Here is a 27234-nt window from a genome sequence, read left to right as displayed (position 1 = left end):
ATGGGCGGTGGGGCGAGCAAGGCGAAGAAGCAAGCCAGTCCGGCCAAGGCGCCGGCGCCGGCGGCGCCAAAAGAGACCAAGGAGGTGGCCGAGTCGCCCGCTGTTGCACCCGACGTCACGAGCACTCCAGCCGCGTCGGAGGTGGTGCCCGAGGCTTCCGCGGCGGCGGCCAATGCCGGCACGAGCTCCAAGATTGAGGAGCTCACCGCCCAGGCCAAGGTGGCGGCCGAGGCCAACCCCGACAACCTGTGCGCAAAGACGCTGCTCGAGGCCGAGGTGCAGACGTGGATGGCCACGCTGCCCGCGGCCAAGCTCGACGAGCTCGCGCTGTGCGCAAAGTCGGGCCTCGACAACCACGACTCGGGCCTCGGCTGCTACGCCGTCGACCCAGCCAACTACGATGAGCTCGCGCCCTTCTTTGACCGCGTCTGCGAGGGCTACCACCACGGCGGCGGCAAGGTGCACACCACCAACTGGTCGCTCGACGGCGTCGAGGGCCTCCCGGAGGACGGCCAGCTCGACCTGCAAAAGCTCGGGCTGGGCAAGGAGCTCTCGATGCGCGTGCGCGTCGGGCGCAACCTGACCGCCTTCCCACTGCCGGGCCTGATGACCAAGGCCGACCGCGTCAACTTCGAGAAGACGATGCTCAAGGCCTTCGACGTGCTCAAGGCCAACCCCGACTATGGCGGCAACGTCTTCAGCATGACGCCCAACGACGTGTGGAGCGAGGTGACGGGCGAGGCGGAGAACCCGAACCTCATCTCGGCGGACAAGTACCAGGAGCTGGTCGATGCGCACGTCATGTTCAAGGACATGGCCGCCGACCCATACCTCGCCTCCGCCGGCATCGCGTCGGACTGGCCGTGCGGGCGGGGCTGCTACCAGTCGGCCGACGGCGGGTTCATCATCTGGTTCGGCGAGGAGGACCAGCTGCGCATCATGTGCATGGCCAAGGGCTTCGTGCTCAACGCCGTCTTCGACCGGCTGCACACCGCGCTCCAGGCCGTCGAGGCGATCGACGGCATCGCCTTCGCCACGTCGACCAAGTACGGCTACGTGACGTCGTGCCCGTCCAACCTGGGCACGGGGATGCGCGCCTCGGTGCACGTGGCGGTGCCCAACCTGACCTCGGACGGCACCGACGCCAAGGCCAAGGCGGCGGCCAAGCCACTCGGCCTGTCGGTGCGCGGCATGGGAGGCGAGCACACGCCGATCGGCAAGGACGGCACGATCGACCTGTCGCCGAGCAGCCGTCTCTTCATCACCGAGGCGGAGATCGTGACCAAGCTGTACAACGGCATCAAGCTGCTGCTGGAGAAGGAGGCGGAGGCTCAAGAGTAGACCGCGGCCACTGTTGAGTCTGATTGAGCGGCCTTATATTGATCCGCTTCGCGGCACGTTGTCTCTGTCTGTCTAACTGCGGTTTGTCGCGTGAGTGCAAGAAGAAGGGGGGAGGGAGTCGTCGCGCTCGCGGGAGGAGGGACCTGATGTTGCCATGTGTCATTCGATTGTGTCTGTGTTGGTTGGAAAACACGACACGCGGCGCGGGATTTTTTTTTTGCGGGCCGGCGTACGCCCCTCAAAACGCTGGGAGTTCGAAATTCGCCGCCGCAGTGCGTTCCTCTGGATCGTCGTCGCCGCGGCCGCCCTCCGCGGCGGCAGCGCCATGCGTCTCGTGCTGCAGCGTGTCGTGAGCGCCTCTGTCTCTGTCGACGGCGCCGAGGTTTCGACCATCGGCCGAGGTCTGCTGGCGCTCGTCGGCCTGCACGAGGAGGACGGCGCCGAGGACTTGCTGTACTGTGCGCGCAAGCTGTGTGGCGCCAAGCTGTGGGAGAACGAGAGCGGCAAGAGCTGGCGCCAGTCTGTGCGTCAGATGGAGTACGAGATCCTGCTGGTCTCGCAGTTCACTCTCTTTGGTGAGGTGACAAACAAGAAGCACGTGCCAGACTTCAAGGCCTCGATGAAGACGGCGGAGGCCACGCGGACGTACCACGAGTTCAAGGCGCTCGTCGCGCGCGAGTACGGAGGCGAGGCGCGCATCAAAGACGGAGTCTTTGGCGCGAAGATGGCGGTGTCCCTCGTCAATGACGGCCCGGTCACACTCGTGGTGGACTCGCCGCGCCACCGCGCCGAGAGGGAAGCGGGCGCGCGCGGCGAAGAGCCCGACGAGAGGGAAGCGGAGGCCAAGGCCTAACGCAGCCGACAGTCGACAGTCCGCGCTGCTCCCCTGCAGCTGCACGCTGCAGCTTGTGCGCGAACACTTTTTATCTTTAACGCATAACGGGTGTGGCGTGTGGGGCGATCGCGCGTGTGTCGATCGGCTGGACGCAGAAAAGTTCGAATATTCACGCTATACACATATTAGCACACACACAAAAGGACACGTCACGAGTACATACGAGAGGCCGCACACACACACACATATACCTGTCTCTAGAGTGTAGAGATCTCTCGAGTGTCGAGACCCAGACCGCGCACACAATTGAGCGACGCAATGACGTGCCGCGTGCCCGTCCTCTGACATGCAAGTACCCACACTCGCCGGTCGCGGTGCTCACGCGCTATCGCCTGAGTCGCACGCGCACGCGCAGGCACGAACCCCTCAGCGCAGTGTGGGGACCTTGCAGACCCACTCATCGACCGCAAAGCCGGTGTCCTGCTCGCAGACGACACCAGGGGTGTCGGAGGGAGTTGAGCAGCTGTACCACGCGCCTTCTCCCGTCTCGGCGAGGAGGAAGCAGCCAGCGCCGTCGGCGAGGGCTGGGCCCTGGATGGCTGGGCGCTCGACGGCCCGTTGCCAGCTGCGGCCTGCGAAGACTCGGCGCTCAGCAAAGGCCAGGCCGACAACGAGGAACGCGAGGTAGAGCACGGCTGCGTCGGGCGGCGATGTGGCCGCCGTGAGGCTGCTGAGCCCCAAGTCTCCCGCCGAGGCAGCGATGGCGAGAGCAGTCGGCACGGCGATCGAAGCGCCGGCGAGCACGGAGAGCGGAAGTGCGATGGCAAAGGCTGCGGCCTGACTGCTGGGGACGAGCCGAGAGGGAAGCGGCGCGCGCGGCTTGACGGTTATCGGCTTGAGGATCGAGGGGACGGGTGGGAACAACATCTCGTTGATTGTTTGTTGCTCTCGCCGAAGCAGCGGAAGAAGAAATCGCGAAAACGCGCTGGAGAGAGAGAATGCTCGTGCAGGTGGGGACCCTGTCCTCGTCCCATCCCTCGTTTGGCGTGTCTGTTTTCTTTCTTTCTTTTAGTGTGTGTGTGTGTGTGTGTGTGTGTGTGTGTGTGTGTGTGTGTGTGTGTGTGTGTGTGTGTGTGTGTTAAATTCTTAGCTCCCGCACCCCCCCCCGGTCCTGGGCGCTGGGGGCGTGCGGCAGGCGTGCGGTTACGGCAATGACTGCACCGGGTCTGCACTCCCTGACCAAGTCGCAAGTGCTCCAACGAGATTGTCTTTACACACAATATAGAAGTGATACATGTACACACCGAACTCCGTACAATAGAGGCGAACTCAACGGCACCCTCCTTCTCTACTTCCCCTCTCGTCACACGAAAATACGAAAATTGAGCCAGTGCGGCTGTTAGGTAAGCTGGCTGCTCACCGGCCTTGCGCGGTGGACGCCAACACGAGCAAGTTGAGGGAGTGGGCCCCGCCGCCGCCCTGCGGCGCATGCGGCGCTTGCGGTACCTGCGACGCCTGCGGCACCTCAGGCTGCGGCACCTGCGGCTGCGGCGGCCCCTGCGGCCCCTGCGGCCCCTGCGGCCCCTGCGGCTGCGGCGGCGCGGGCGGCGCGATGAAGACCTCGCCCAGCTCCGCCCCCTCCGGCAGCTCGACGGTGAAGCTCTGCCCCGCGCGCACGCCCGCCGGCACGAGGACATGGTACTTGCGCCCGTCGCGCAGGTGCAGCGCCAGCGCGCGAGAGGGCGGCAGCTCCCCCGGGCAGGCGAGCTGCACGCGGCTGCTCCTCCCCGCGACGATGCTGCGCATGTCCTGCCAGTAGCTCTGCTCCGCGGGGACCAGCCCGTGGGGGATCGACTCACCGAGCTCCCTCTTGACCCGCGTCGCCGGCGCACCCTCCGCCGACGTGGCCGCCTGCGACCCTCCGCTCGCACGCTCGGCGGGGGCGGCGCGCGCCTCTACCCCCGCCGCCTCCGCCTGCGTGGGGCGCCACCGCTCCTCCGCCGCGCCGCCGCCCTCGATGGCCGCTGCCTCCGCTCGCGGCGCCGGCGCCATCATGACATGCCAGCGCTGCTCGACACTGGTTGGCGTCCGCCCCGTGCCAAGCTGCTCCGCAACCGCCGCCCACTGCCTCCCGCCCAACGACAGCACGAGCGCGCGCAGCCGCTCCTCCTCCTCGGCCGGCCACGTTGGGCCCGCCGCCCCACCCACCGCCCGCGCGTACGCCACCGCCGCCTCCACCGCCGTGTCGAAGATGCCGAGGTGAGCCAGCCTGCCGTCCACGTATTGCTGCGCTAGGAAACGGCCAGAGGGCTGTCTCTGCACGCCCAAGTAGCCGCTGCTGCTCTCGCGCGAGAGGACCAAGCGAAAGCCCTCCGCCTCCCCCGGCAAGCGGCAGCCGCCCGCCTCAGTTGCCACCGCAGGAGGGGGGCACTCTCCGCCCTCCTCCGCCCCCTCCTCCGCCCCCTCCTCCGCCCCCTCGGGCAGAGGCGGCTGCGCAGGGCGTCTCGCTCCCTCATCGACCCCCGCCGCCCATACCTCCCCCACCCTCCCCCTGTCCTCCGCCGCCGCCGCCGCCGCCGCCGCCGCCGCCGCCGCCGCCGCCTCCGCCACCGCCTCCGCCGACGCAGTGCTCGCCGCCTCCGCCGCCGCCTCGGCCCTCACAGCCGCCGCCTCGGCCGCCTCCATCGCCGCCTCCGCCGCCTTTTGCGCCTCAATCGCAATCGCCTCGGCGGCGGCGGCCGCCGCCGCCGCCTCGGCAGCTACCGCCGCCGCCGCCTCGGCCGCCGCGCGCTTTGGCCTCTGCGCGGGCGGCCTCGAGAAAGGCGGTCGCGGCGCCGGCCGGAAGAGGACCGTTCCGTCTCCCGCGACAGCGGAGGTCCAGCCTCGCTCGCAGCGCAGCCGCGTCTGGCCGACGCTGTTGAAGACGGACTCGAGGACGGCGACGTGCTCGCCCGGAGTGACCAGCCCGATCTGCGGCGAGCCGAGCTCGGGACCTATCGCGCCAGGCGAGGGCGAGGGTCGGGGGGCTGCTGGCTGCCGGACCGCGCAAGCGCGCTCCCTCTTCCGCGCCGGAGCGCAAGATGGCCTGGCCGATGCACTCAAGCGCGACGCCTCCGCGGAGAGAGTGCGTCGCCTGCTCACAGTCGCACGGGGGTGGGAAGAGCGGCTGTCCACACACACCCGCACCGCCTGCGCGGAGAGACTGCGTCACCGCAGCCGCCGCCGCCGCCGGCACGACGGAAGAAAAGGCGCTCCCACATGGCCGGTGCGCGGGGGGCAGCTGCAGCAGCGGGTCGGCGCACTGGCCTGCCATCGGCCGCTGGCCCGCCATCCACGGCTCGGCGCACGCCTGCGCCCCGCCGCCCCACCTTGCCGCCCCTTCCGGCGCCATACCCGCCGCCGCCGCACCCGCCGCACCCGCACCCGCCGCCGCCGCACCCGCCGCCGCACCCGCCGCCGCCGCCGCATCTGCGCCTGGCACCACTGCGCCGCCACCGCCTCCGGCGGGGGAGAGCCGCTGCGCGACGTTTCGCCCCGAGTCCTCCGCCACGCGCGGGGCGAGCGCGCGCGCGCCCTGCCGCGCCACCATGTCCGCGCTTTGCCGCGCCGCTTGAACCGCCCCTTCGGCCGGGCTCGGGGGGGTGATGCCGCACGAATCGCAGTGCGAAATCGGCTGCAGCGTCTTACCGACGCGGAAGGTGACCTGAGGCGCGGGGCGCGCGGCTGGCGGACAGGGGCGAGACGAGCGAGGGGTGGGCGCAGGGTCGGGTGTGTGTTGGGGGAGAAAGGGGGGGGGGGGCGGTGGGGCGCGCGCTCGCCTCGTGCACCGCGTCCAGCGGGAGGTGCATGAGGCCGGGCAGCTGTTGGCTCGTCGCGTGGCGCAAGATAACCAGCTTCGGGCCGGCGGAGCCGGCGGTCTGATTGACGACTCTGTGGGCCGGCCAAGGCTCGTTCCGCATCGGGTCGTTCCAAAGGCCGCCCGCATGGTCGTTACCGGGCGTGGAGGCGCCGACGCAGATGCGAATCCTTGTCGCTGGGATGACCACCCCCTTCCGCTGGCAGTCGGTGCAGAACCGCTGCCGGAACGCCGCCGAGATTGGCCGCGCCAGTGGACATCCCGTCGTGCCGCTGAGCTCGAGCCCCCAGCAGACGTGAGGCGCTGGATTACAGGTTATCTTGCGCTTTCGCGATGTGGACATTGCGTCGGGGTCTGAATCTAGCGGCGCCGCGGAAGCCGGCCCGGCCACGTGCATGCCCGCCGGCAGCATTCAGGGAGTGCCGCCAGTGTGTACAGTCCACCGCCCGAGTGACGCCGCTGGACCAAACCAACCCTCGACACCCGTTTTACGGGGGGATGAGGGCCCAACAGGAGAATCGTGCTTCGTAGGTATATTGTTGGCATCAAGACACAGAGCTCACACAGAATCACAGCGGGAGGAAAGCGGCGAGTCGCAATTCCAGGGGTCGTTGTGGCGGGCCACCCTGTCCAGAGAGGCATGGATGCCAATCTGGGGTCTCTCGACCGAGTCTATGAGCCCTGGCCGCCTCCCGATCTTGGTGGTAAGGCCGCAGCCGAACAGGGCGACGGAGATGGCGCGGGAGAGTACGGGTGTTCCAGGGGATCACGACACGCACCGACCCTTCACGAGCCGAAAGGCTGTGCCCGGGGAAGGCACAGTAATCCGGCACGTGTTGGGCGCCCCATTCCGTTTAGGGCTAGGTCGGCTCAGGGCCCCGTCCACTTCCCTCCCGCTCGGCGCGTGATAATGAGGAGATGCCCCCCAGGCCAGCCAGGGCAGGGGCGGAGGGCGAGGGCGGAGGGCGGGATGGGCGCCAAGCGGGAGGGAGCGAACGGAGTGGAATGCACAGATGGGGGTGCTTTTGGGTTGGGTTGGGTTGTTGCGCCTGTGTTGGGTTGTTCCGCGTACTGTACTTGGCTAAAGTCTGCCCAGGTTGTCGGGGACACGATCCCGGCGTGAACACGACGGATCCGCTCCTGACAGTGGCACGCGCCGCAGTGCGGCGCGTGCCACTGTCTTTGTTTGAAGTAAAAAGTCGAATCAGAGCACCGTCGGCGCTGTCCCCGATTTCCTCCCACGGACCGCCCGTCCGGCACCGCTCCGGGACGCACGCCGGCGAAGCACCATCAAGCTGCTGTACGGCCCCGGCATCGCCTTCCCAGGCTTAGCTAGACTGAGAGATATTGTGCACATGGTTGATCTCTACAATATATACACTGACACTGAACCTCCCAGAGCTCGTCCCGGTCCGTCACGGCCATCCTTGGCCTCCGGAGGGCCCCCGGCCGCGGCGCGGTGCGACGGCGTCACAAATCCGACCACAGAGCACCGGGACGCGGTCGGGGGATCTGAGGCCCAGTGAGGCGTATGCATTGCCCATCCAGGGCTATCACCTGGACCTATCAACAGGCGCCTGCGGCGCCGTGGTCAGGAGCTGCTGCTCCAACCTGTTCAGACTTTGGTACGGCACAGTAAGGTTGGGTCGTCGGCGCGAAGGGTGAGGTCTCGACCGCCGCCGCTCACGCCAGCGGACGGCCACCATCGGTGTTTTTGGCTTCGCCACCGTCCAAAGCGTGCGCAATGCGCTCGCCGGCATCGAGCGAGCAACGTGATCGACCGAGCGGCTTGCTGTGTGGGCGCCTTCTTGTGGCTCTCGCCGAGAGCGTTTTGCGTCCGGACCCGGTGGGTGGGAGAAAATATGTGATAGGAACGAGTGTATCGCTTTGGCGGATCGACCGTACTTGCTATCAAGACTGATGTGACGCACACAGTGACACATCAGACGACACATGCTCTCCCACCCGCCGGGACGCAAAACGCTCTCGACGAGAGCCACGGTACGCGGGTCTAACCCTCGGAGCACTTGGAGCACTTGGAGACCCGTGTTTCCTTTATGGCCCCTTCCCTGCGAACGCGCACCCCCCACAGGGCTAGGGCTCTCTTGCCCGCAACCCGATGCCGATCATCTGGCCCGCTGGGTGCGCTTCTTAGCTCCCCGGCCCTGGATGGATGTGAGGTCAATGACTGCACTCCAACCGTCCAACGCAAGTGCTCCAAGTGAGCTCCGCCTGTCTGTGCAAAACTGGGGTCTGACTAGTCGATCTCTGTCTGTCTGTCCGTTCTCGACTTGATCTGGGCCAAGGGGTTGTGAATTAGGGGGGGATGCGACGGCGGCTCCGTCGGCTGTGTCATGAAAAATGTCGGTCGGCCTCGACACCCTCTTTTCGCACCTGAGCATCTCGGCGGCGACAGGATCGAGTGACGAGGACTTGCTGTCTTCTGACGAGGACTTCCTGTCTTCGCTTCCCGACGAGCTCCTCCATCACATTGTCAAGGTGCTCGGCGACGCGGCTGCTGCTTCCCTCCATTTGTGCTGCCAACGAGTCCGCACCGTGGTCGCGCCACTGCTGAGATCCCGAAACGAGGCCAGGCGCTGGCACGAGAACGTGCGAGCGCTGTGGCTGCTGCTTCACGGCAACGGCGCCATCACCGCGCTCCCCGGCGTTCTCTCAGTTCCTCACGCCACGCCGAGCCTGAACCGTTGGAACGTGATCGCTCTTAGTCCACGGGTCCTTGCATTGCTCGTGACCCGCTCCCACGCATTGGTGCTTGCCTCGCTCGTCCGGAACGGCTCGTTGTGTTGCCTGAGGGACCTCGCCTTCCCCGGCGCGAACGGCCTCGGTGGCGGCGGCGGCAGTGCGAGAGGGTCGCCGGCATGGGCCGCCGCCAGCGTGTCATCGACGGCGCTGGTCACGGCAGCGTGCCACCCCGGTGCGCTGCCGCGCCTAGAGCGGCTGGATCTCTCGCTCGAGGGCCTTGGCGACCGCTTCTGCGAAGAACTTCTCGCGTCGTGCTCCGCTGTGGCTTCGGCTTACCAGACCGCTGCCAGTGGTCGCAGTTTGGACAAGGCGCCCGTGCTCCCCTCGCTCAGCACTCTCAACATCGGGGCGGACCTCTCGGCCGCGGGCTTCTCCGCTCTCGCCATGGCGCTGATCGGGGGCGCGCTACCCAAGCTGGACGCGCTGCGCCTGCCCGGTGGAAGTGGCGCCGCCTCCGCGCTCGCACGGGCTCGGCGGGAGGTGGCGGCTGCGGCGGCGGATCGTGGCGCGCTGCTTGTTTTCTCCTGAGATAACGCCTCCTCCTTTCGACTTGTGCATCCTCCCGAGAGGACCACCATCTCCTGCCTCGCACCGCTGCACTGAGGGTGAGCCGCGACGTCACGATAAGTGTCACGATGCCTCTCGGCCCGGTGCGCGGCGTGGCTTCTTGGGGATGCCGGTCCGAACGTCCCGGATGATGCGCCCCCCGTCTAATGTGTGCCACGCCGGTGTGAGAACACCACACGCCCGACGCGTGTTGTGGTGCGCCACCGACAGACAAAAGAAGCGCAACAACGATGATGTGTGAGTGTTAGACTAGCACACCAGCTCGGTGTAAAGTTGCAAGCCATATGTGATACGGATATGAAACAAGGATGGCTGACATGTCACATCACGCATATGTCGCGTCTTGGAGCACGTAGATCGTCGTCTGCACTGATACGTTCTTCTACACTCCCTCCCTGGCGTCGACCGTCCTGGCCCCGAGCGGGCTGGCGGTCGAACACCTAATCGTGCTAGATGTAGTGCATTCACCATTCAGCGGCGCAGGCGCGCGCGTCGCAGCCCCGCAGCCTCCCGCCAGCGAGTGGCAGACGGCGGAACTTCTTTTGCTCGAGGTTGCTGCCCGAGGTAGCCAGAGCCGTGAGGAAGGACACGACAAAGGGGACGACGCCGTGCACTATTTGAAAGGAGGGCATGCGGTCGTCGCCCGTACGAACACGGACGGTGAAGGCATTGCACGTCACCGCGCAAGCAAAGTATGCCGCTGTTAGCAGCTTATGGGTGGAACACAGGGTAGTGGGTAGCAGCGCGCCGAAGGAGGCGCCGGCCCCTGCAGCGAGCATCAGTACGCCCAGCCTCCCGTTTACTTGTCTGTCGAGGTCGTCGATCACATCCGCCGGGGAGCTGACCAGGACTTGGATGAGACGCAGAGTCGGGGCACAGACGGCCACCAACGTCATCGCGCGCGCGACAAAGCGAGGCGAGGTCTGAGCCAAGTTGGCGACGGCCATCGTCGCGAAGCCCGCCGCGGTAGTGAAAAGGAGAACCGGGTTGGTGTAGAGCTCGGTCAGGAAGGCGACGCACGCCACCACGAGGGCGAGCGAGACCTGGATCGGCGTGAGCGCCGGCAGCTGCCACGAGCGCCGCGCAAAGGGCAGCGACGCTGGCGTGGCTGGCGGCGAGGGCGGCAAGGAGGCGGAGCAGTCGCGCTTCGTGCCGTCGGGTACCTTGCACAAAGCGGAGTGGTGCCTTCACATTGTATGTGCGCGTGTGGTGTGTGTGTGTGCGCGCGCGCGCGCGCGCGCGCGCGAGAGAGAGAGAGAGAGAGAGAGAGAGAGAGAGAGAGCCAAAGAATGAAAGAGAGAGGGCTTCTGCCTGCTTCCTCTCGCTCTTTGCCGGCGAGCAGGCGGTACAGTCGGGCGGCCAGTCGGGCGGAGAGAGCAACTGGTCGACGAGTTCCTCCGACCTCCGGCTAAGGTCGACGGCCTCGCCAAAGTCGTGCTCGCAGCACGCGAGCGGCAAAGACGACGCCGAGGACGAAGAAGCCTGGCCGAGAGGGGACGCAAGCGGCGGCGGCCAGGGCGGCGGAAGGCTGGACGACTCGAGCGGCGGCGGCTGGAGCGACGGCGGCGGGTCCGACTGTGGCAGCGACTTGAGCAGCAGCGGCGGCAGCGCGACCGGCTGCAGCGTGCGACCCACACGGAAGGCGATCACGCTCCCGGGCGCGCAGGGCAGAGCGAGCAGGCCTGGAAGGGTCGCGGCCGACGGGTCGCGCAGCACTACCAGCTTTGGTCCGACGGAGCCGGCGGTATGATTCACGGGATGGGCAAGCCCATCGTTCGAGCTGTGTTTTCCTCACCTGCAAGAGGCAGCGGGGGGTATGGGCTTTGCTCCTGACATGGCTGGGGCGGAGGGGGGGGGGGGGGGGGGGACCAATTTTTTTTTTTGATTTCTTCCCAAATGATGGGGGGATAAGAAAAAAAACCTCCTTCACAGCTTTCGTCTCCAGGGTGCAGGGTCGGGAGAGTCAGGCTCAGGGCCATCACCACTCACTGCACTCCCGCTGCGGCGCTCGAGCCCAGCGCGCGGCGCGCGCCACAAGCCCACAACCGCGCGCCCTGCCGGCCGGGACCGTAGGCTCTGGCGTCTGGCCTGTGCTGGCCAGGCCGGCGGGCGGCGCGACCCGCAGGGGCCCTGTCTGGTCTCTGGAGTGTGGAGATCCGATGCGCGTGGAGTTCGAGTGTTTTGGCAGTATCGAGGTTGCCTGTCCCAGGGTTGTCCCCCTTCTCCCGGTTCCGCCCTAGTTGCCGCTTGCGCCTTGGCCTTGCCCCGGCCGCGCCCCCACTTTTTGTAATTGTCAGTGCAAGTGTGGACAGAAATGCGACCTCTCTCTTAGGCTTAGGCAGGCATGAGGCAACGAGTCTGCAAGATCCCATCTCGTCTCGCAGGAAAGTTTGACTCCTTTTTGGCAAAGACGATCTCACGAGATCGAGAATCATGCCATGTAATCGCGCCCAAAATACGACTGTAACGTGTAAGAGCACAGTCATCACTACTGTGCCGTGTACGACTCTTAGGTCAGTACGCCCTCCTTCGCCTGCATGGTTGTACTTGTCCTGTATCTCGTAGCTCCTCGCACGTCCGCCCATCGGATGTTGTGTCCCGCAGGCGGAGTAGGCCTGTGATGCCCGTCCATGTCTCCTGCGCCTCGTGTAGCATGCCAATGTACGAGGCGCCCGTGTACGGCTGCGGCGGCTGCTCCGGCGGCTGCTGCGCGATCCCACCTGCGACAGGCAGCCAGTTGAGCCGAGGTGTAGCCAGGATGTGCTGTGCATGTCTCAAGGTATAGGGAGATCAGCGAAACTGCAGGGTATAGGGGTTGCCGAGATGAGGCCGAGATAGAGCTCACCCGCGACGGCCTGCATCCCTGTCGGCGTCTGCTGAGGCGGCAGCACGACAGGTTGCAGTTGCTGTGGCGGCAACATGCCTGGAGGGACGAAGACATGCTGCTGCGCCATCCCGGGCATGCCCAGCTGCTGAGCGACCAAGAGCTGCATCGGCAGCATGCCTGCGTGGAGGGGTGACTGGGGTTGCAAGGGAGGTCGGGGAGCGAGAGAAGGCAGAGAGGGAGGCGAGAGGGAGGGAGCAAGGGCGGGGCGCGCGCGCGGGGGGGGGGGGGGGATTGTAGGGTGCGGGCCGCGTTTGCGCGTGCTGTGTGGAGATTTCAGCGTTCGCGGGCGGCGCACCTGGCGGCATCGCGGGCGGCACCATCTGTTGCACCACCTGCGGGTGGGCGGTCTGCCAGGCAGGATGGCGCGCCACGGGCAAGGCGTGGGCCCAAGGCGGCTGCCCGTAGTGAGGGAACGCTCGAGCAGATCCCTCCTGCGCCACCACCCCGGCCTCCGCCGCGGCCGTCGGGTAGGGAGCCCCCAGCGGCTGCAGTAGCTGCTGCTGTGGTAGCGGCACTGGCGCCGGCTGCTGTGGCGAGAGCTGCGGCGGTGCTGGCGTCGGCAGCTGAGGCCGCGGCGGCTGTGTTGACTGCGGCTGTGCTGGCCGGTCTTGCGCCTGGCTGGTAGGAAGCTGCTGCGGCGGCGCGAACCGTGCGGCGGGCGGCGGCTGCGCTTGCGCTTGCGCCGTTTGAAGCGGCTGCTGGCTCGGACCACCAGTCTCAGGGGGCTGCTGTGGCTGAGGACGCTCCGCTGACTGAGGCGGTGGTTGCTGCGCCGGAAGCGACGGCGGCTGCCCCCCTGGCTGCCCCCCTGGCTGCCCCCCTGGCTGCCCCCCTGGCTGCCCCCCTGGCTGCCCCCCTGGCTGCCCCCCTGGCGGCGGCTGCTGCCCCTGCTGCTGCTGCCCCTGCTGCAGTGGCTCTTCCGTCGCCTCCCGCATCGCCGTCGCCAGGGATGGCGCGCCCGTGTACTGCAACGTGCTCGAGGCGCCAGAGGACGTCCAGGCCGGAAGGGCGAGCCGTGCCACGCCCTCCAACCGCGCGAGGGGCACGAGTGTGCGGTTGGAGACCTTGAACTTGACGAAGAGTGCGCCGCCCTCGCCCTCGTGCAGATACTCGTCTGGGACCGGCGCCATCGAGTCGGCGGCGGTGGAGGTCGCAATATCGATCTCGACCTGCTTCTGCTCGCAGAAGAGGGACGGCTTGCGGGCAGGAAGGCTGTTCAGCCAGGCCGGGTGCTCCTTCCTGCGCGTGAGGTGGAGGGAGGCGGTCTGGAGGGGGGGGGGGGTGCTGGGCCCCGCCGCTGTACCTGCAGTGGGCACGCACGCCGTCCATCGACACGTAGTCCTTGCCGCACCCATTGTAGCGGCAGACGAAGCGAGAGACATAGCGCGGCGCCTACTTGCAGGTCTGAGCACGGCTGGCCCGAGCCTCACCCTCTCGGCCATCTCTCTCTCGGCAACCTCTCTCGGCAACCTCTCTCGGCGCGAAAACTGCCCCCATGCTCCCCGCCGCAAATGCCGAGCCCACCCCCGAACCCGTCGGCCCCACAAACGCCGACGGGGCCGCCGCTGCCGCCACCGCTCCCGCCTCCGCAGCGGCGGCAGCGGAGGCAGCTGAGGCAGCGCCAGCGGCGGCAGCGCCAGAGCTTGCAGGAGCGAGGATCACCATCGGCGGGCCGATGCAGTCCTTCATGTTGGAGCGCTTGGTGTTGTTGGCTAGGCGAAAAGGGGACCTGCCGAACGCGCCCTCGCAGACGCTCCATACGCCGCACGTCTTGGTCATGCGCAGCTTGTTGGCCGTGTCTTTGTCCAGCGTTCGGACGCGATCGTACGGGATGGCGAGCTCAACTCGGCAGCAGCTGCACATCTACGACAGAAAAAGATAGGCGGCTGAGGCGAGGCATGGGTTATGCAGCGTCCGCGTGCGGCGCTGTTGCGTGACTCGCAAGATGCCCCGCTATTTGAGACGCGTCGTGGAGCGTCGAGGCGTCCGCTTCCGCGCAGCGCGACCGCGTCCCCGAGAGCTCAGCGCCCCAGCACACGCGAGGCATAAGCGGGGGAAGGCCGTGCCACAGCCGCCGAGCCAAGACCGGAGGGGTGACCTGGAGTCAACTCTCGGCGTCTCGGAGGGGGTATGAGACGAGCTGACTCGGCCGCTGCGAGTGGAGTCGGGGCATACTTGAGCACTTGAGCACTGGATAGGGCCGATTCCGCGTGGTACGGGACCCCTCGATCGTCTCGCCCTCCCTCACTGGTATGTTCTAGCTCACCGGGGGTAGACCCGTCGCGGCGACAGCCAGACCACCGTGATCTACGACAAGGAGGGCCACGACCCCCCCGAGTCGAGGACGATAGGCAGAGAGACCGCGGATGCGGGCGCGATTCGTTCGTCGACCACAAGGAGAGCCGGCCCGACCCCCCGGGGAGGGGAGGCGACACGACCCAATGCCGCCGCCCTCGCCCGGGGAGTCGGACGGGATCGCCAAAGGCGGAGTCAACCCACACTACATAGGTGCTCACCTCAATCAATCAACACCTTGGGTGCAGTCCCTGCCTCTGACCCTACCCCCGGTGCCGGTGTGGGCGCTGGCCGGCACACTTAGGTAGAGGTACAGTAAGGTACACACATGGGCCACTTACTAAAGGTGGAGGTATAGGACACCGCGCGATACCTCGGTAAAGGTAACGGGGCGGGTGAGGTATGTGGGCGCCTCGCCGGACACACGCTCGCCCCCTCCCGACGGGCCCGCCCGACACTCTACTAACTCATAGCAGCATATGGCGTGTTCTGGAGAACACCGGCGCGTTGGAGCAGCGACATGTCGACGTCACGGACGAGCGGGTCGGCGGAGGGTGGGTCGGCGGCCTGGCCGAGCCCGAGGATGGCGCAGCCGAAGCGGCAGCGTCGGAGCTCGATGGGGGTCCGGCGAGTTGAAGGACGGTGCAGCCGAGGGGGCGGAGACGTTGCCGTACTTCACCGTGAACTCGACGGCCGTGCCCGCGTACGACGCGTTCTGCTCCGCGCCGGTGAGGTGCGGTGAAGAGTGCTTGCCCGGGAGCCGCTAGCTTGACGGCCCTCTCGAGACTGTCAGCGGGCCCAGGTACTGCTTGATCACGTCCATGCCCATGGCCTGGAGCGTCGTGTTCTGCGTGGAGGTGGGCTTCTTGGCTGGTGGCATGAGAGCTGAGGCTGTTCGTTTCGCGCGATGGGCGGTGCACACCTTATTCGCGCGTACCGCCGGTGAGCGGTGTGAACTGGGTGTGAACGTATCGAAGAGTACCCCATTTGGACATGTGGAGGGTACCTCGGTATTTATAAGGTGCGCTAAGGTATAGCACTCACTCACACACCTAGGTAGAGGGTGTGGGCGCTGCGCGCCTACCTCTGTGTCGGTACAAGGTGTACACCTGCACCTTGTAATGTAGTGTGAGAGTCAACAGGATCGGGCAGAGAAGACGAGACGGCGACGCGGCCGCAACCGAAAAAGGCTAGGAGGGGAAGTCGGGCCCCGCAATCGTCGCGGGACCATCGGAAGGCGAGCAGGAGGGAGGACCGAGGGGAGGGAGGAGCCCCTTCGGAATGGGGGTGAGGAGACCGCACGGCGAGCGGAGATGTCAGTGAGGAGTGTGCGTCGTCGTGTTAGTGTCCGGTGTCTACTAGCTCCGAGTAGAGGGGGCGTTCCGCTGCTAGGGGAAACCCGGAGCGCAGAGCCAACCCTCGGAGAACCATGTTTACTTTATACGGCCCTTTCCCTGCGAACGCGCACCCCCCAGGGCTAGGGCTCTCTTGCCCGCAACCCGATACCGATCATCCGGCCCGCTGGTGCGCTTCTTAGCCCCCCGGCCCTGGCGGGGTGACGGGTTGCCAACTGCACTCCAAGAGTGCTCCAAGCAAGGTGGCGCGGGGGCGCGCTTCTTCTTCTTTCTTAGCTCCCTGAATGAATCGCTTGAATGTGAGGTTGATGACCGCACTCCTCAAGTGCACCAAGTGCAACACAGGTGGGAAGAACGTTGCTCGTTGGAGCGCCACACAGGTCCGGCTCCGCCTCCGCGCGCTCCGGCGGGAATTGGAGAGAGAAAGACAGCGTAGCTCTAGATAGGCGTCCTCGCTCCTCCCCAGCGTGGCAGCTACCCGTTACCCGAGAGGCGAGAGAGATTTTTGAAAACCAACAAGAAATCACGACTCTCACTCTTCTGCTACCCGTGCCAAAAAGTAGCATATTGGGTATGAACGGAGGCAAAACACACTAGACATCTCTCAACAGACAACACGCCTCGCAAAATGCCAATCGCAACATCAACGCAGAGTCGTACATCTCACACACATCACTCGTTCACTGCTTGTGGTCAGCCCCAGTCAGCCCTCGCACGGGCCACATACAACTCACAGCCCAAGGATCTGCGCAATCGCAACGCCCGCCAGCACGCCGGCAGCCACGAGCGCCGCATCGCGAGGCAGGCCCTCCCCGCCGCCCTCGCCGCCCTGCCCAAAGAAGCCCTTTGCCTGTGCGAGCAGCGCATCGCGCTTCGCGTTGGCCTGGCTGGTGTACTCGTCGGTGATGAGCTGCGACACGAACGGGTCGAGCGCCTGGCGCAGCTCAATCTCGGGCTGGAGAGACTTGGCGATCCCGTCGACCGACGTGAACGCGCGCGCGACGAAGGTGAAGGCCGAGGGGAAGGCGATGGCGCCCGAGCCGAGGAGGGAGCGCAGCTCATAGTCGATCTGCTCGGTGACATCCTGGGTGGCGCGGCCGGCGGCCTGGTCGCTGAAGAAGCGCACGAGGAACTCGCCGACCATCCGGACGGCCGTCGCGTTCGCGCCGGGCTGGAGGAAGCCCGACATCTCGAGGCCCTCCATGACGCTATCGCCGCGCGTGGCGATCTCCTTGGCGTCGGGGGTGGGCGAACCGTTGAGCAGCCCAAAGGCGATCTTGCGCATGCCCTGCACCGTCGTCTGCGGCAGCGTGTCCATCATGCCAAAGTCGTAGAGCACGATGCGCCCGCTCGGCGTGACGCACATGTTGCCCGGATGCGGGTCGCAGTGCAGCACGCCCGTCTGCATCAGCTGCAAGAGGAAGGTGTCGAGCACCTCCTGGCTGAGCTTCTTCCTGTCGAGGCCGAGCGCATCCACCTTGGGCGTGTCGGTCATCTTGACGCTCTCGATGTACTCCATCGTGAGCACCTTCTCGGTTGTCGCGTCGTTGAACACCTTTGGCACCACCACGTTCGACCCCGTGCCGACGAGCGACTCGGCGAACTGCTCCGCGTTCTTGCCCTCGTTGACGTAGTCGATCTCCTCGTACAGCAGCCGCGCCGCGTCGTTCGCATACGCCATCCAGTCGCGGTCGGCGGCGGCCTTGCTCTTGCCCTGCATCCGACGGATCCGCTCGTAGCCGCGCTCCATCAGGTTCATCGCGCGGCATCCCAGCCGAATGTTCTTGAAGTCGGTGTCGAACATCTCCGTGAGCCCCGCGCGCTGGATCTTGACCGCCACCGGCGTGCCCTTGTACACCGCGCGGTGCACCTGGCCGAGCGAGGCGCCCGCGAGCGGCGTGTCGTCGAACGAGTCAAACGGCAGCGGCGAGCCGAGCTCCGCCTCGAGCAGCTCACGCACGCGCGAGGCCGAGACGCATGGCACCGCCGTCTGCAGCGACTCGAGCGCCTCGCAGTACGCGGGGTGCAGCAGGTCCTTGCGCGAGGAGAAGACCTGGCCAAGCTTGATCATGGTCGGTCCGAGCTGCAGCAGCCCATCGCGCACCCACGCGGCCGTCATCGCGGTGCGCATGTCGTCGTCGGTCATGTTGGCACGCACGGTCTTCCAACCAGCTTTAAGGAAAAACGTCTGGAGCGCCATGGAGCGGCGGAGCTGATCGCGCTTGCGCGTACCGCGAAGCCTGTCCCACTTTGCCTCGAGCGCGTCGCCATCCTGCAGCTGGAGCGGCTCCGGCGGCACGTACGAGTCGCCCGAGAGCGGCTCCTCCTCCGCCTTGCACGGCTTCAGGAACGGCGCCGTTGGGACGACGACCCCCTTTGCGGTGGAGTCTGTCGTTGTGCTGCCTGGAGCCAGCACCGATGCATCCAGCACCGACACGGCTGGCCGAGCTCGCGCCGCTGCGATGCTTCCCACGCCCCTCGAAGCTGCCCGCGGCGACAGGGCGGAGGAGGGGCCGACGAGGGCGAGCAGGAGGAAGCTGAGCGTGGGGCAGAACGCAGGCAAACCACGGGAAAAGGCCATGAAGCTAGCAGAAGGCTTGAGAGCGCCGCCGAGCCTTATTCATTGGATGAAGAATTCAAACAACAACTCTCTCTCACAGCACACAGGCTCGACACAGGTGCGAACTGGATGAAGAAAGCGCGTGCGGGCCACTTACTGCTTCGCTTGTTTTCTCTTTTTCACAGATATGTCTTTCTTGACGCTCACAGATTACTCTCGAAATACTCCCAAAACTCATTCGACAAGACAGGCGGCACACCCCGACGGAATAAGAGCCACATGCGCGTGGCGCTCTACGTGAGTGCTAATGACTCTCTACGGGTGCCACGGTTACATGGACAATATCGCAATCGTGCTAGTGCGCATGTAGTACGGTGTTCGCCGGAGTGGCGCCGGCCGCGCGCTCGGCGCCGCCTCCCATCCGGCGGCCGGCATCATCGTGAGTGTATGGTCGCGGCCGCGCACCGCGGCCGCTCAGCTGCTGCAGCTCAGCCGCAGAGCGCGCGTGCGCTCGTGCCGCTGAGCGTCCCCGCCCCGCGCGCTCACAAGCGCTTGAGCGACTCGACGGGGTTGGAGAAGGTGCGGTCGGGCTTTGCGATTGCGTTGCCCTTGATGACGGAGCCGATGGTGTTGAACAGCAGCTTGATGTCGTTGATCGGGTCGTTGCCCTGCACCTGCGAGGCGAGGGAGGCGGGGGAGGGCTGTGCGAGCGGGAGGGGGGTAGAGAGGAGCGAACAACGGCGGAGCACACGGGGGGAGAGGGAGGAAGGGGGGGGGGGGGGAGCAGGAGCAGGAGTGAGGGAGGGCGGCGGCACCTTCTTGTAGAGGTACGAGTCGAAGGTCACCTTCTGCACGTAGTCGGAAGCGCACATGTCGACGAACGCCTCGCGCGCGCCTACGGGAGGGCCCAGAGACGGCTCAGGGAGGCCTTTCCGAGGGGGTCGCGCCCCACCGGCGCCTCGCGCGCGCGCGCCGTTGTTGGTGTAAAACACCTTTTGCAGGATGTCGAGCACCAGGTAGGTTGGCCCGTACGCCGCGTCAAACTTCTTCAGGTACGTGTCCTTGATCTCCATCTCCGTCGGCAGCCGCGTGCCGCCCGCGGTCAGCGCCACAATCTCCTCCGCAGCCATGCGGCCCGACTTGGCCGCAAAGTAGATGCCCTCGCCCGAGCACTTTGTCACGTACCCCGCCGCGTCGCCCACGAGCGCCACGCGCCCAACCACGCGGCGCGGCCGCATGTGCTCCGGAATCGGGTGCGCCTCCACCTTCATCACCTTGGGGTCGGGGCCGAGCCGGTCGGCGCAGCGCTCGCGGATCGCCGCCTGGTACTCGGAGATGGCGGGCCGGTTGACGACGGTGCCGGTGCCGACGCCGACGTGGTCGTACTTGGGGAAGACCCACGCGTAGAAGTCGGGCGAGACGTCGTCGCCTAGACAGGGGCTCCATCAGAGAGTGAGGCGGCGGCACGCGAGCGCGGCCACCTCGCGCGGACGTCTCGTCACCGACGTACATCTCGGCGAGGTCCTCATAGTACTTCATCTTCTCGTCGGGGATCTTGATGCGCTCCTGGAAGGCGATGGCGAAGTTGTACTCGCCCGCGTCGATCGCCTTGGCCGTGCGCGAGTTTGCGCCGTCCGCCCCCACGATGATGTCGAACTCGGCCTCGGACGGCGTGCCCTTCTTCTCGCCCGGCTTGTACTCGCTGTACTTGATGGTGTAGGGCCCGTTGGCGTCCTCGAACTCGACCTTCTGGACGAGGCCGGTGACGGGCTTCGCGCCCAGCTCCACCGCCCGGTCGCGCAGGTAGGCGTCCAGCACCTCGCGCCGCGTCATGCCGATGTACTCGTTCTCCTTGAGCGTGCGGCCGACGTCAACCTCGCGGCCAGAGGGCGAGATCATCTTCATCTTGCGCACGCGCCGGTCGACGATCTCGGGGGGGAGCTCGAACTCGTCCACCATGCACAGCGGGATCGCGCCGCCGCACGGCTTGCAGTTGTCCATCTTGCGCTCGAACAGAGTGCAATCAATATTCGGCGCCTGCGCGCAGAGCAGGGGAGCGGCGAATCAGCACGACCTTGTGGCGCACGACCGCGGGGCGCGCCGGCGATGGGCGAGAAATGCGGCGGCGTCTGCGGCATCGGCGAGCGGCGGGCCGCGGCGCGGGCCGCGGCGGGGCGACGGACGCCTTGGCAAAGATCTCTGCAGCGCAGGCGCCAGACGGGCCGCCGCCGACGACCGCGACGCGGAGCGGGCGGCCGAGGTCCATCGAGACGGCGCCGCGCGAGCTTGAGGGCGCCGGCGTGGCGCCGATGTTGAGGCCGAGGGCCGAGGCGGCGAGCGTGGAGAGCATGGTTGCTGTTCTGTGGGCGGAGGATGCGCGGCTCAGGGTGCGCGGCGTCGGGCGCGAGAGCGGTGTGGTTGGGCACGGCGCCGTGGCGGAGGTGGTGCGCGGGCGGCGTGCAGGGGCGATGGCGCGTCTGTCGATGTGGCGTGGCGCTGTGCGGCGGCGTGTGGCGGATGGCGGCGATCGCCTCGTGGAATGAAGTGCTAGCTTCGATGCGAGCTCGGTGCGGCGAGCTTTGCAATCGAGATGAGGAAAACAAGAATTTCCGCGCATCTGTCTGTCTATCCAAGGCGCACCCTCTAGCGAAGCCCACAGAGTGGGAGACTCCTACCACCGCCCCTGCCACCCACGGCGAGTGCCTCGTCAGTGTGCTCGTGGTAGAGAGACTGATGTATGTATGTCTGTATGTGTGTATGACTGCCTGTCAGAGAGAGCAACAACTGTTTGGTATTGCTAAGAGAGAGAGAGAGAGAGAGAGAGAGAGAGAGAGAGAGAGAGAGAGAGAGAGAGAGAGAGAGGTTTGCGAAAAAACCAAGAACAACGGGGCCGAGAGAGTCAGCACAGCGCAGCACAGAATTGCTCAATGCCTGCGACGCCGAGCCACCGTCCACGCGATCGCGAATCCGCTGCCGAGAGGACTCAATTACAATGCGAGGCAGTGCGAGAACGGGCCGATTTGACACGCCTCCTCTGGACAACCTCTCGACGGGCAGTGCGAGGATCTGGCGAGGATTGCGGCAACAGTCGTGAACGGAACATATTGCGCATCTCTCTCTAGGGACCAGGCGCCCTTAGCGCGCGTATCTACGGTCCCTTTGCGAACTGAGAGCAGGGCGATCACTTACTCAACATGCAGCAGACCCTCTCTGGCATTGCTGCCAGCCAGCGTACAGCTGACGGGGGAATGCCGCAAAACTTGCCGAGCAGCCCTCGTCAAGTAATTCCGGACTTTACGCTGGCTGGACGATCATTGGATTCGCAATCTTGATGGGAGAAAAGGGACAGGGCTGTGTTCTCCAGGCTCTCACACACACACACACACACACACACACACACACACACACACACACACACACACACACACACACACACACACACACACACACACACAGTAAAGTATACGTACGTTTAGCTTAATGGGAGAAAAGGTCTCTCAGTGTGTGTAGCGAGCGAGCGTGGAGAGAGCATGGTTGCTGTTCTGTGGGCGGAGGATGCGCGGCTCAGGGTGCGCGGCGTCGGGCGCGAGAGCGGTGTGGTTGGGCACGGCGCCGTGGCGGAGGTGGTGCGCGGGCGGCGTGCAGGGGCGATGGCGCGTCTGTCGATGTGGCGTGGCGCTGTGCGGCGGCGTGTGGCGGATGGCGGCGATCGCCTCGTGGAATGAAGTGCTAGCTTCGATCGATGCGAGCTCGGTGCGGCGAGCTTTGCAATCGAGATGAGGAAAACAAGAATTTCCGCGAGATCTGTCTGTCTATCCAAGGCGCACCCTCTAGCGAAGCCCACAGAGTGGGAGACTCCTACCACCGCCCCTGCCACCCACGCGCCACGGCGAGTGCCTCGTCAGTGTGCTCGTGGTAGAGAGAGACTGATGTCTGTATGTCTGTATGTGTGTATGACTGCCTGTCAGAGAGAGCAACAACTGTTTGGTATTGCTAAAAATCTCTCTCTCTGAGAGAGAGAGAGAGAGAGAGAGAGAGAGAGAGAGAGAGAGAGAGAGAGAGAGAGAGAGAGAGAGAGAGAGGTTTGCGAAAAAACCAAGAACAACGGGGCCGAGAGAGTCAGCAGAGTCGCCGAGTGGGTTAATTCCTTTCATTCAATCTCTGAGTGGCGCCTTGCTTGACGTCGCGGCCTGCATGCATCAATAGCAGGTCCGGCGCTTGCTCTCGGTCCGGCGGCGCCCTCCACCGCGAGCTCATATCGCACTAATTTGGGAACAGCCCTCTCCCCTGCAACTTCCGGAACGCAGCTCGCAGTGGCGGGCATCGCTTCGATTCTGGCCCCCTACCTATATGCAGCTCCCGAGCGCCGCGCCGGTTGTGCTGCCCAGTCCAGTGTGTCGCCACATAGCGCCACGTAGAGTCCACGCGCGAGCTGATAGGCGAGCCGACGTGGCGGTGTTGGCCGGCGGACTCAGCGCACTGGTACTCGATCGGCCTGCTCCGCCCCTGGGTTAGCGAGTCGCTCCCGCCCGACGAGTGCGAGCGGCGCATCACCGCCCACTTTGAGGCGGGCGCGCACCGCGAGTACCGCGAGCCCAACAAGACGGACCCCAGGCGCTGGCAGTTCGACGATGGCTCGGCGGTTCCGCTCGGCGGCAAGGCGACGCTGCAGGGCTCGGCGGCGTGGCGGATCTGGGGGCTGCGAGGCTACCGGCTGCTCCCGGACGGCGGCGCGCACGGCCGCGACGGCAGCCTCGTGCCCGAGGCCAGCCTGGCGCAGATCGCAAAGGAGGAGCTGCTGCCGTGGCCCGGCGCGGCCCTCGACTGGCGGCCCTCGGAGGCGGACGCGGAGTGCTGGTTCCGCCCCCTCGACCAGGACACGGCGGCGGCGCTCTTGCGGCTGCAAGTGGGTCTGCGCGCGCAGCCGGCGCGGCCGCAGGGGCGGGGGCCGCAGGGGCGGCAGGGGCGGCAGGGAGAGCAGGGGCCGCAGGGCGGGGTGCTCGGCGGTCGGAAGACGGACACTCGCGTCGGGCGCGTGGTGTGGCACCTCGCGCCGACGGGCCCCCGCGCGATGGTCGTCGTCGGCCACGCGCAGTGGGGAGGCGGCACTGTCACTGATTGCACTGTCAAGAGCGGGCTGCGGCTCAAGGCGCTGCCGACGGCGGGCGAGCTCGCGGGGACTTGCGCCGCGCTGCCCCCTCTTCCAGAGGCGGAGCAGCTGACTGCAGACGTCATCGCGCCCGTCTCGCACGTCCTCGCCTTCAACGCGCTGCTCGACGTGGCGTGGTGCCGGCTGAACCCGCCGCCGAGCGGCCTAGCAGCGGGCGCCGAGACCGTCGCTTCGCCGTGCGACTTGGGTGCGGGTGCCAAGCGCCAGCGGCTCGGCACCGGTGAGTCCGCGCCGCGCTCGCTGCCGCCGAGTGAGGTGCCGGGCCGCCGCGCCGAGGTGCTGGAGGGTCTACGCCGCGTGCTTCGCTTTGTGGATCAGAGCCCGGAGGAGTTCTGGCTCAAGTACGGGCCAGCCGGACCGTTCCCCTTCCCTGAGCAGCTGGCTGCATTGACGGCGGAGCGGGGGGGGCTGTTTCAGCGGGCGGCGCCGTCACACGGGCGCGTGTAAGACAGGCTGGCTGGGGAGGACATTGCGAGCGGGCGGGGACCGGGGCGAGCGTGGGGGCAACGGCCAACGCACTCACTGGCTGGGAACCGAACGCCGATCCTCATGACGTGCGCCCGCACTTTGCACTTGGAGTGCCATGCCAGCGTAAAATTCTTTTCGCCGCCGACCGCTCCAGGGCGTGATGCCTCAGCGATGAAGGTCCGCTCGGCGCAGGCGATCGCGCTGGACAGGTCCGAGGACCGCAAAAGGCAAAAGGGAACGTTGCGCGAGGCAGACGCTGACCCTCGACTCTCACCGCTGCTCGCCTTCATCACCGAGGTCGTCGGCCCGCTCGGCGCGCCGTTCTGGCCAGCGAGCTCGGCCGCCGCCGCGCCTGCCGACATTTCTGCCGCTCCCGACGATCTCGAGGAAGGAGAGATTGCTTTACCGCTTGGGAGCGATGAGTCTGCCCAACCTGAAGCGGAGGCGCCGCGGGCCGCTGCGGGCGCCACCGGCACCAACGGCCTTCTGTCCAACGTCACGGTCAGCTCCAACTCGGGGAAGACAGTCTACTGGCAGTGCACGGTCTGCTCCGCCAGGTTCAGGGGTCGGCAGAGCCTCGCGGATCACACGTTGGCCAAAAAGGACCCTCCGCATCGGAGAGTGGCGGAGGCCGATGAGTTTATTCGGTCGTGCGCCGAGACCAAGGCCGCGCGGAAGGCACGTGACGCGGCGGCGGATCTCGCCCGCGTCGATGACCTCCTCGTGCAGCGCGGCCACTGCAAAACAAGGGGCGAAGCCGCGAGGCTCGTCCAGGCCGGGCGCGTGCTCACAAGAAAGGCAGCAGGGCAGCCCCAGGTCTTGGTCAAGGCCGTGGGCTTGAAGCTAGCGCACGACGCGCCCTTCTCCCTCTCCGACCCCGCGGCCAGCTGGGAAAGCGAGATGGCCTTGGTCAACCGGCCTCTCAAGGCGCTCATCGGGCACCGCGCGCAGGTTGCTGCCGGCGACGCGAGCGCTCCGCCCGCTCTTGCTGGCCCGCCCGTCGCCGAGGCGGCGGCCGGCGCGGAGGCCGTGGCGCTGGTGGCTGAATCTGCCCCTCTCGCCGCGGCTCGCACATCCCACCTCCCCGCCCTCCTCGCCTTCATCGCATCCCGCCCAGGCCAACGCCTCCGCGGCTCGTCCGGCATCGCTGAGTTCTACAAGGCGCACCCAGAAGCCAAGGGCCAGCTCCCCAAGCTCGCCCAGCTCGCCGAACAATGCCCGCAGATAAAGATCGAGGTCCTCAAAGCCGGCGATCCCTGGCTCACGCTGGCATCGCCTGCACCATCCGCACCGCCCGCCAGCGCCCCTCAGCGCGGCGCAGCCGGATCCGACCTGGCCCTCTTCGCCGCCGACTTGGACCTGGTGCGCCGAGCGGCTTGGTGCGAGGAGCGGATTGGCGTTCCTCCCTCGGTGATGACGGCCAAGACGGACCTCGCCCGCCGTGTCGACCTGCTGGAGCGCAGCCTCGGCGCGGCGAGCGAGGGCTCCCTCGCACTGCGGCTCGGCGCCATCGAGCGCCTCATCCAGCCCGAGGAGGCCGGCCGCGCAGGCATCGAGCAGCACCGCGCGACGCGCACGGAGCTCAAGGCTGCCGACGCCGCTTACAACCAAATGTGCCAGCCAGCTGGCACAACGGCAGAGTCTCCGAGCGCGCCCGCCGCCGAGCGGGCGCGGCAGGCGCGGCCAGTGCCAGCCGCCGCCCCCTCTGCTCCCGCCCTCGCTTGCAGCAGCAGCAGCAGCAGCAGCAGCAGCAGCAGCAGTGCGCCGTGGGCGGCGGCCTTCGGCGTCGTCCTGCCGCCGCGTCTCGCACACGAGGCGTGGCGTCAGCCCCAGGCGTGGCCACTGCAGCCGCCGCAGCAGCAGCCGCCGCTGCCGTGGCCGCCGCAGCCGCCGCAGCAGCACCTCCCGCCCTTGCAGTCGGCGCCGGGCGGGAGGCAGCGCATGTCTCTGGTGGAGAGAGGGACCTCCGAGGGCGGGCGCGCGTACGGGCAGTGGCGACTATACCTCGACGCGCCCCACACCGCCGCCCCCTACGCTCCCGAGACCGCGGCGTGGGCACAGCCGCCGCTGCCCCGAGGCCCTCCGCCGCGTTCGCGGCCCCCTGCCCCACTGCCCAGAGGCCCTCCGCCGCTGCCTCGCGGCCCTCCCCCGTCGCCCTTCGATGTCTTCCCGCCTCTCCCGCGCGGCCCGCCGCCGTTGGCGTCCCCGCACGCGCTGCCGCTCAACCCGCTGGCGACGCCATTCTTTCCCAGCGCCGGCCTGTCGGTGGCGTCGTCGCGGCACCGCGCAAAGGTAAGTACCCACACAACGAGAACAAAATAAGGGACACAATGAACAACCATGCGGCGACGGGACTCAGGCTATGACCCACCCTCGGCCTCTGCGGCCTCGGCCTCAGCGGCGCGCAGCGCAGCAGATTCTCTCCGCAGCTCCTTGACGACTGCGGCGAGGGCCTGCGCAGTGCGAGAGGAAGGGCTGGATGGCGAGAGGCGGCGGCTGGTGAAGGATGGTGTGCAGGCAGTGTGTCACACCTCGGGATTGACGCCCTGCTCGGTCAACCCGATCAGCACTGCGAGCGTCTCTCGGTCGAGCCCCGTCTCCAGCAGTTGAGAGAGGTCGTAAAGGGCTGCGCGGCGAGGAGGCGGGGGGTCAGCGGCGGCGGCGCGGGCGGCGCGGACATAGCGAGGGCGCGGCTGGCGATGCGACACCGTCCATATCCGTCGTGGGGTGTCCATGTGCGCACATGCCGATGAGAAGGAAAAGAGAAAAACAGGGCCCCACGTTCCTCCGCTCGGGGAAACCCAAAGCGCAGAACCAACCCTCGGAGACCCGGTATATGGCCCTCGTACGACCGCGCACCCCCCAGGGCCAGGGCTCTCTCTTGCCCGCAGCGGCCCGCCCCCGAGCATCCGGCCCGCTGGGTGCGCTTCTTTACCTTTAGCTCCCCGGCCCTGGGTGTGAGGTTGCCAACTGCACTCCAAGTGCTCCACGTTAGGCACGGGAAAAGAAATTGGCAGAAGCTGAAGGAGCGCGGGGGGGCATCGCCATCGGCGCGGGCGGCCTGTCACTTGGAGCACTTGGAGTGCAGTCAGTAACCTCACATCCAGGGCCGGGGAGCTAAGAAGCGCACCCAGCGG

General features: G+C 66.8%; 12 protein-coding genes across 12 annotated transcripts; 5 read left to right on the top strand and 7 right to left on the bottom strand.

Annotated features, from left to right (window-relative positions):
* On the top strand, positions 1-1341 carry EMIHUDRAFT_196115 (putative arginine kinase; the record flags this gene model as incomplete). The annotated part of the gene is made up of 2 exons (XM_005770442.1): positions 1-37; positions 131-1341. 2 exons carry the CDS (start codon positions 1-3, stop codon positions 1339-1341), a joined length of 1248 nt encoding a protein of 415 aa, XP_005770499.1.
* Positions 1342-1649: 308 nt separating this feature from the next.
* EMIHUDRAFT_432264 (hypothetical protein) lies at positions 1650-2364 on the top strand. Its single transcript, XM_005770441.1, has one exon. It carries the CDS (start codon positions 1667-1669, stop codon positions 2192-2194), a length of 528 nt encoding a protein of 175 aa, XP_005770498.1. The 5' UTR covers positions 1650-1666; the 3' UTR covers positions 2195-2364.
* Positions 2365-2602: 238 nt separating this feature from the next.
* On the bottom strand, positions 2603-3103 carry EMIHUDRAFT_196113 (hypothetical protein; the record flags this gene model as incomplete). The annotated part of the gene is made up of 2 exons (XM_005770440.1): positions 2603-3017; positions 3099-3103. 2 exons carry the CDS (start codon positions 3101-3103, stop codon positions 2603-2605), a joined length of 420 nt encoding a protein of 139 aa, XP_005770497.1.
* Positions 3104-3448: 345 nt separating this feature from the next.
* On the bottom strand, positions 3449-4149 carry EMIHUDRAFT_349835 (hypothetical protein; the record flags this gene model as incomplete). Its single annotated transcript, XM_005770439.1, has 1 exon — positions 3449-4149. A coding segment is annotated over one exon (383 nt), but the record flags the coding sequence as incomplete, so codon positions are not given.
* A 4244-nt stretch (positions 4150-8393) lies between these two features.
* On the top strand, positions 8394-9323 carry EMIHUDRAFT_196111 (hypothetical protein; the record flags this gene model as incomplete). Its single annotated transcript, XM_005770438.1, has 1 exon — positions 8394-9323. One exon carries the CDS (start codon positions 8394-8396, stop codon positions 9321-9323), a length of 930 nt encoding a protein of 309 aa, XP_005770495.1.
* A 503-nt stretch (positions 9324-9826) lies between these two features.
* EMIHUDRAFT_196110 (hypothetical protein) lies at positions 9827-14296 on the bottom strand (the record flags this gene model as incomplete). The annotated part of the gene is made up of 11 exons (XM_005770437.1): positions 9827-10525; positions 10810-10844; positions 11345-11416; positions 11644-11759; positions 11938-12082; positions 12208-12366; positions 12545-12581; positions 13314-13488; positions 13553-13641; positions 13912-14104; positions 14256-14296. The coding sequence occupies 11 exons, from the start codon at positions 14294-14296 to the stop codon at positions 9827-9829; spliced, it is 1761 nt and encodes a 586-aa protein (XP_005770494.1).
* A 2114-nt stretch (positions 14297-16410) lies between these two features.
* On the bottom strand, positions 16411-17319 carry EMIHUDRAFT_432263 (hypothetical protein). Its single transcript, XM_005770436.1, has 2 exons — positions 16604-17319; positions 16411-16519 (listed from the first exon to the last, which is right to left on the bottom strand). The coding sequence occupies exon 1, from the start codon at positions 17305-17307 to the stop codon at positions 16630-16632; it is 678 nt and encodes a 225-aa protein (XP_005770493.1). The 5' UTR covers positions 17308-17319; the 3' UTR covers positions 16411-16519; positions 16604-16629.
* Positions 17320-17687: 368 nt separating this feature from the next.
* EMIHUDRAFT_349830 (hypothetical protein) lies at positions 17688-18514 on the bottom strand (the record flags this gene model as incomplete). Its single annotated transcript, XM_005770435.1, has 1 exon — positions 17688-18514. A coding segment is annotated over exon 1 (793 nt), but the record flags the coding sequence as incomplete, so codon positions are not given.
* Positions 18515-18623: 109 nt separating this feature from the next.
* On the bottom strand, positions 18624-21022 carry EMIHUDRAFT_432259 (hypothetical protein). The gene is made up of 6 exons (XM_005770434.1): positions 20991-21022; positions 20645-20819; positions 19962-20496; positions 19433-19888; positions 19275-19354; positions 18624-19133 (listed from the first exon to the last, which is right to left on the bottom strand). The coding sequence occupies exons 2-6, from the start codon at positions 20807-20809 to the stop codon at positions 19002-19004; spliced, it is 1368 nt and encodes a 455-aa protein (XP_005770491.1). The 5' UTR covers positions 20810-20819; positions 20991-21022; the 3' UTR covers positions 18624-19001.
* Positions 21023-22809: 1787 nt separating this feature from the next.
* EMIHUDRAFT_196106 (hypothetical protein) lies at positions 22810-24076 on the top strand (the record flags this gene model as incomplete). The annotated part of the gene is made up of 3 exons (XM_005770433.1): positions 22810-22833; positions 22868-23365; positions 23474-24076. The coding sequence occupies 3 exons, from the start codon at positions 22810-22812 to the stop codon at positions 24074-24076; spliced, it is 1125 nt and encodes a 374-aa protein (XP_005770490.1).
* Positions 24077-24268: 192 nt separating this feature from the next.
* EMIHUDRAFT_196105 (hypothetical protein) lies at positions 24269-26419 on the top strand (the record flags this gene model as incomplete). Its single annotated transcript, XM_005770432.1, has 2 exons — positions 24269-25710; positions 26215-26419. The coding sequence occupies 2 exons, from the start codon at positions 24269-24271 to the stop codon at positions 26417-26419; spliced, it is 1647 nt and encodes a 548-aa protein (XP_005770489.1).
* Positions 26420-26457: 38 nt separating this feature from the next.
* Positions 26458-26842, bottom strand: EMIHUDRAFT_196104 (hypothetical protein; the record flags this gene model as incomplete). The annotated part of the gene is made up of 3 exons (XM_005770431.1): positions 26458-26550; positions 26629-26723; positions 26806-26842. The coding sequence occupies 3 exons, from the start codon at positions 26840-26842 to the stop codon at positions 26458-26460; spliced, it is 225 nt and encodes a 74-aa protein (XP_005770488.1).
* Between the last annotated feature and the right edge of the window lie 392 nt (positions 26843-27234).

Source organism: Emiliania huxleyi (assembly GCF_000372725.1).
Source record: "Emiliania huxleyi CCMP1516 unplaced genomic scaffold EMIHUscaffold_4, whole genome shotgun sequence".
Taxonomy (NCBI): domain Eukaryota; phylum Haptophyta; order Isochrysidales; family Noelaerhabdaceae; genus Emiliania; species Emiliania huxleyi.
Note: the sequence above shows the minus strand (reverse complement) of the source record. Positions and strands in the feature narration are given on the sequence as shown.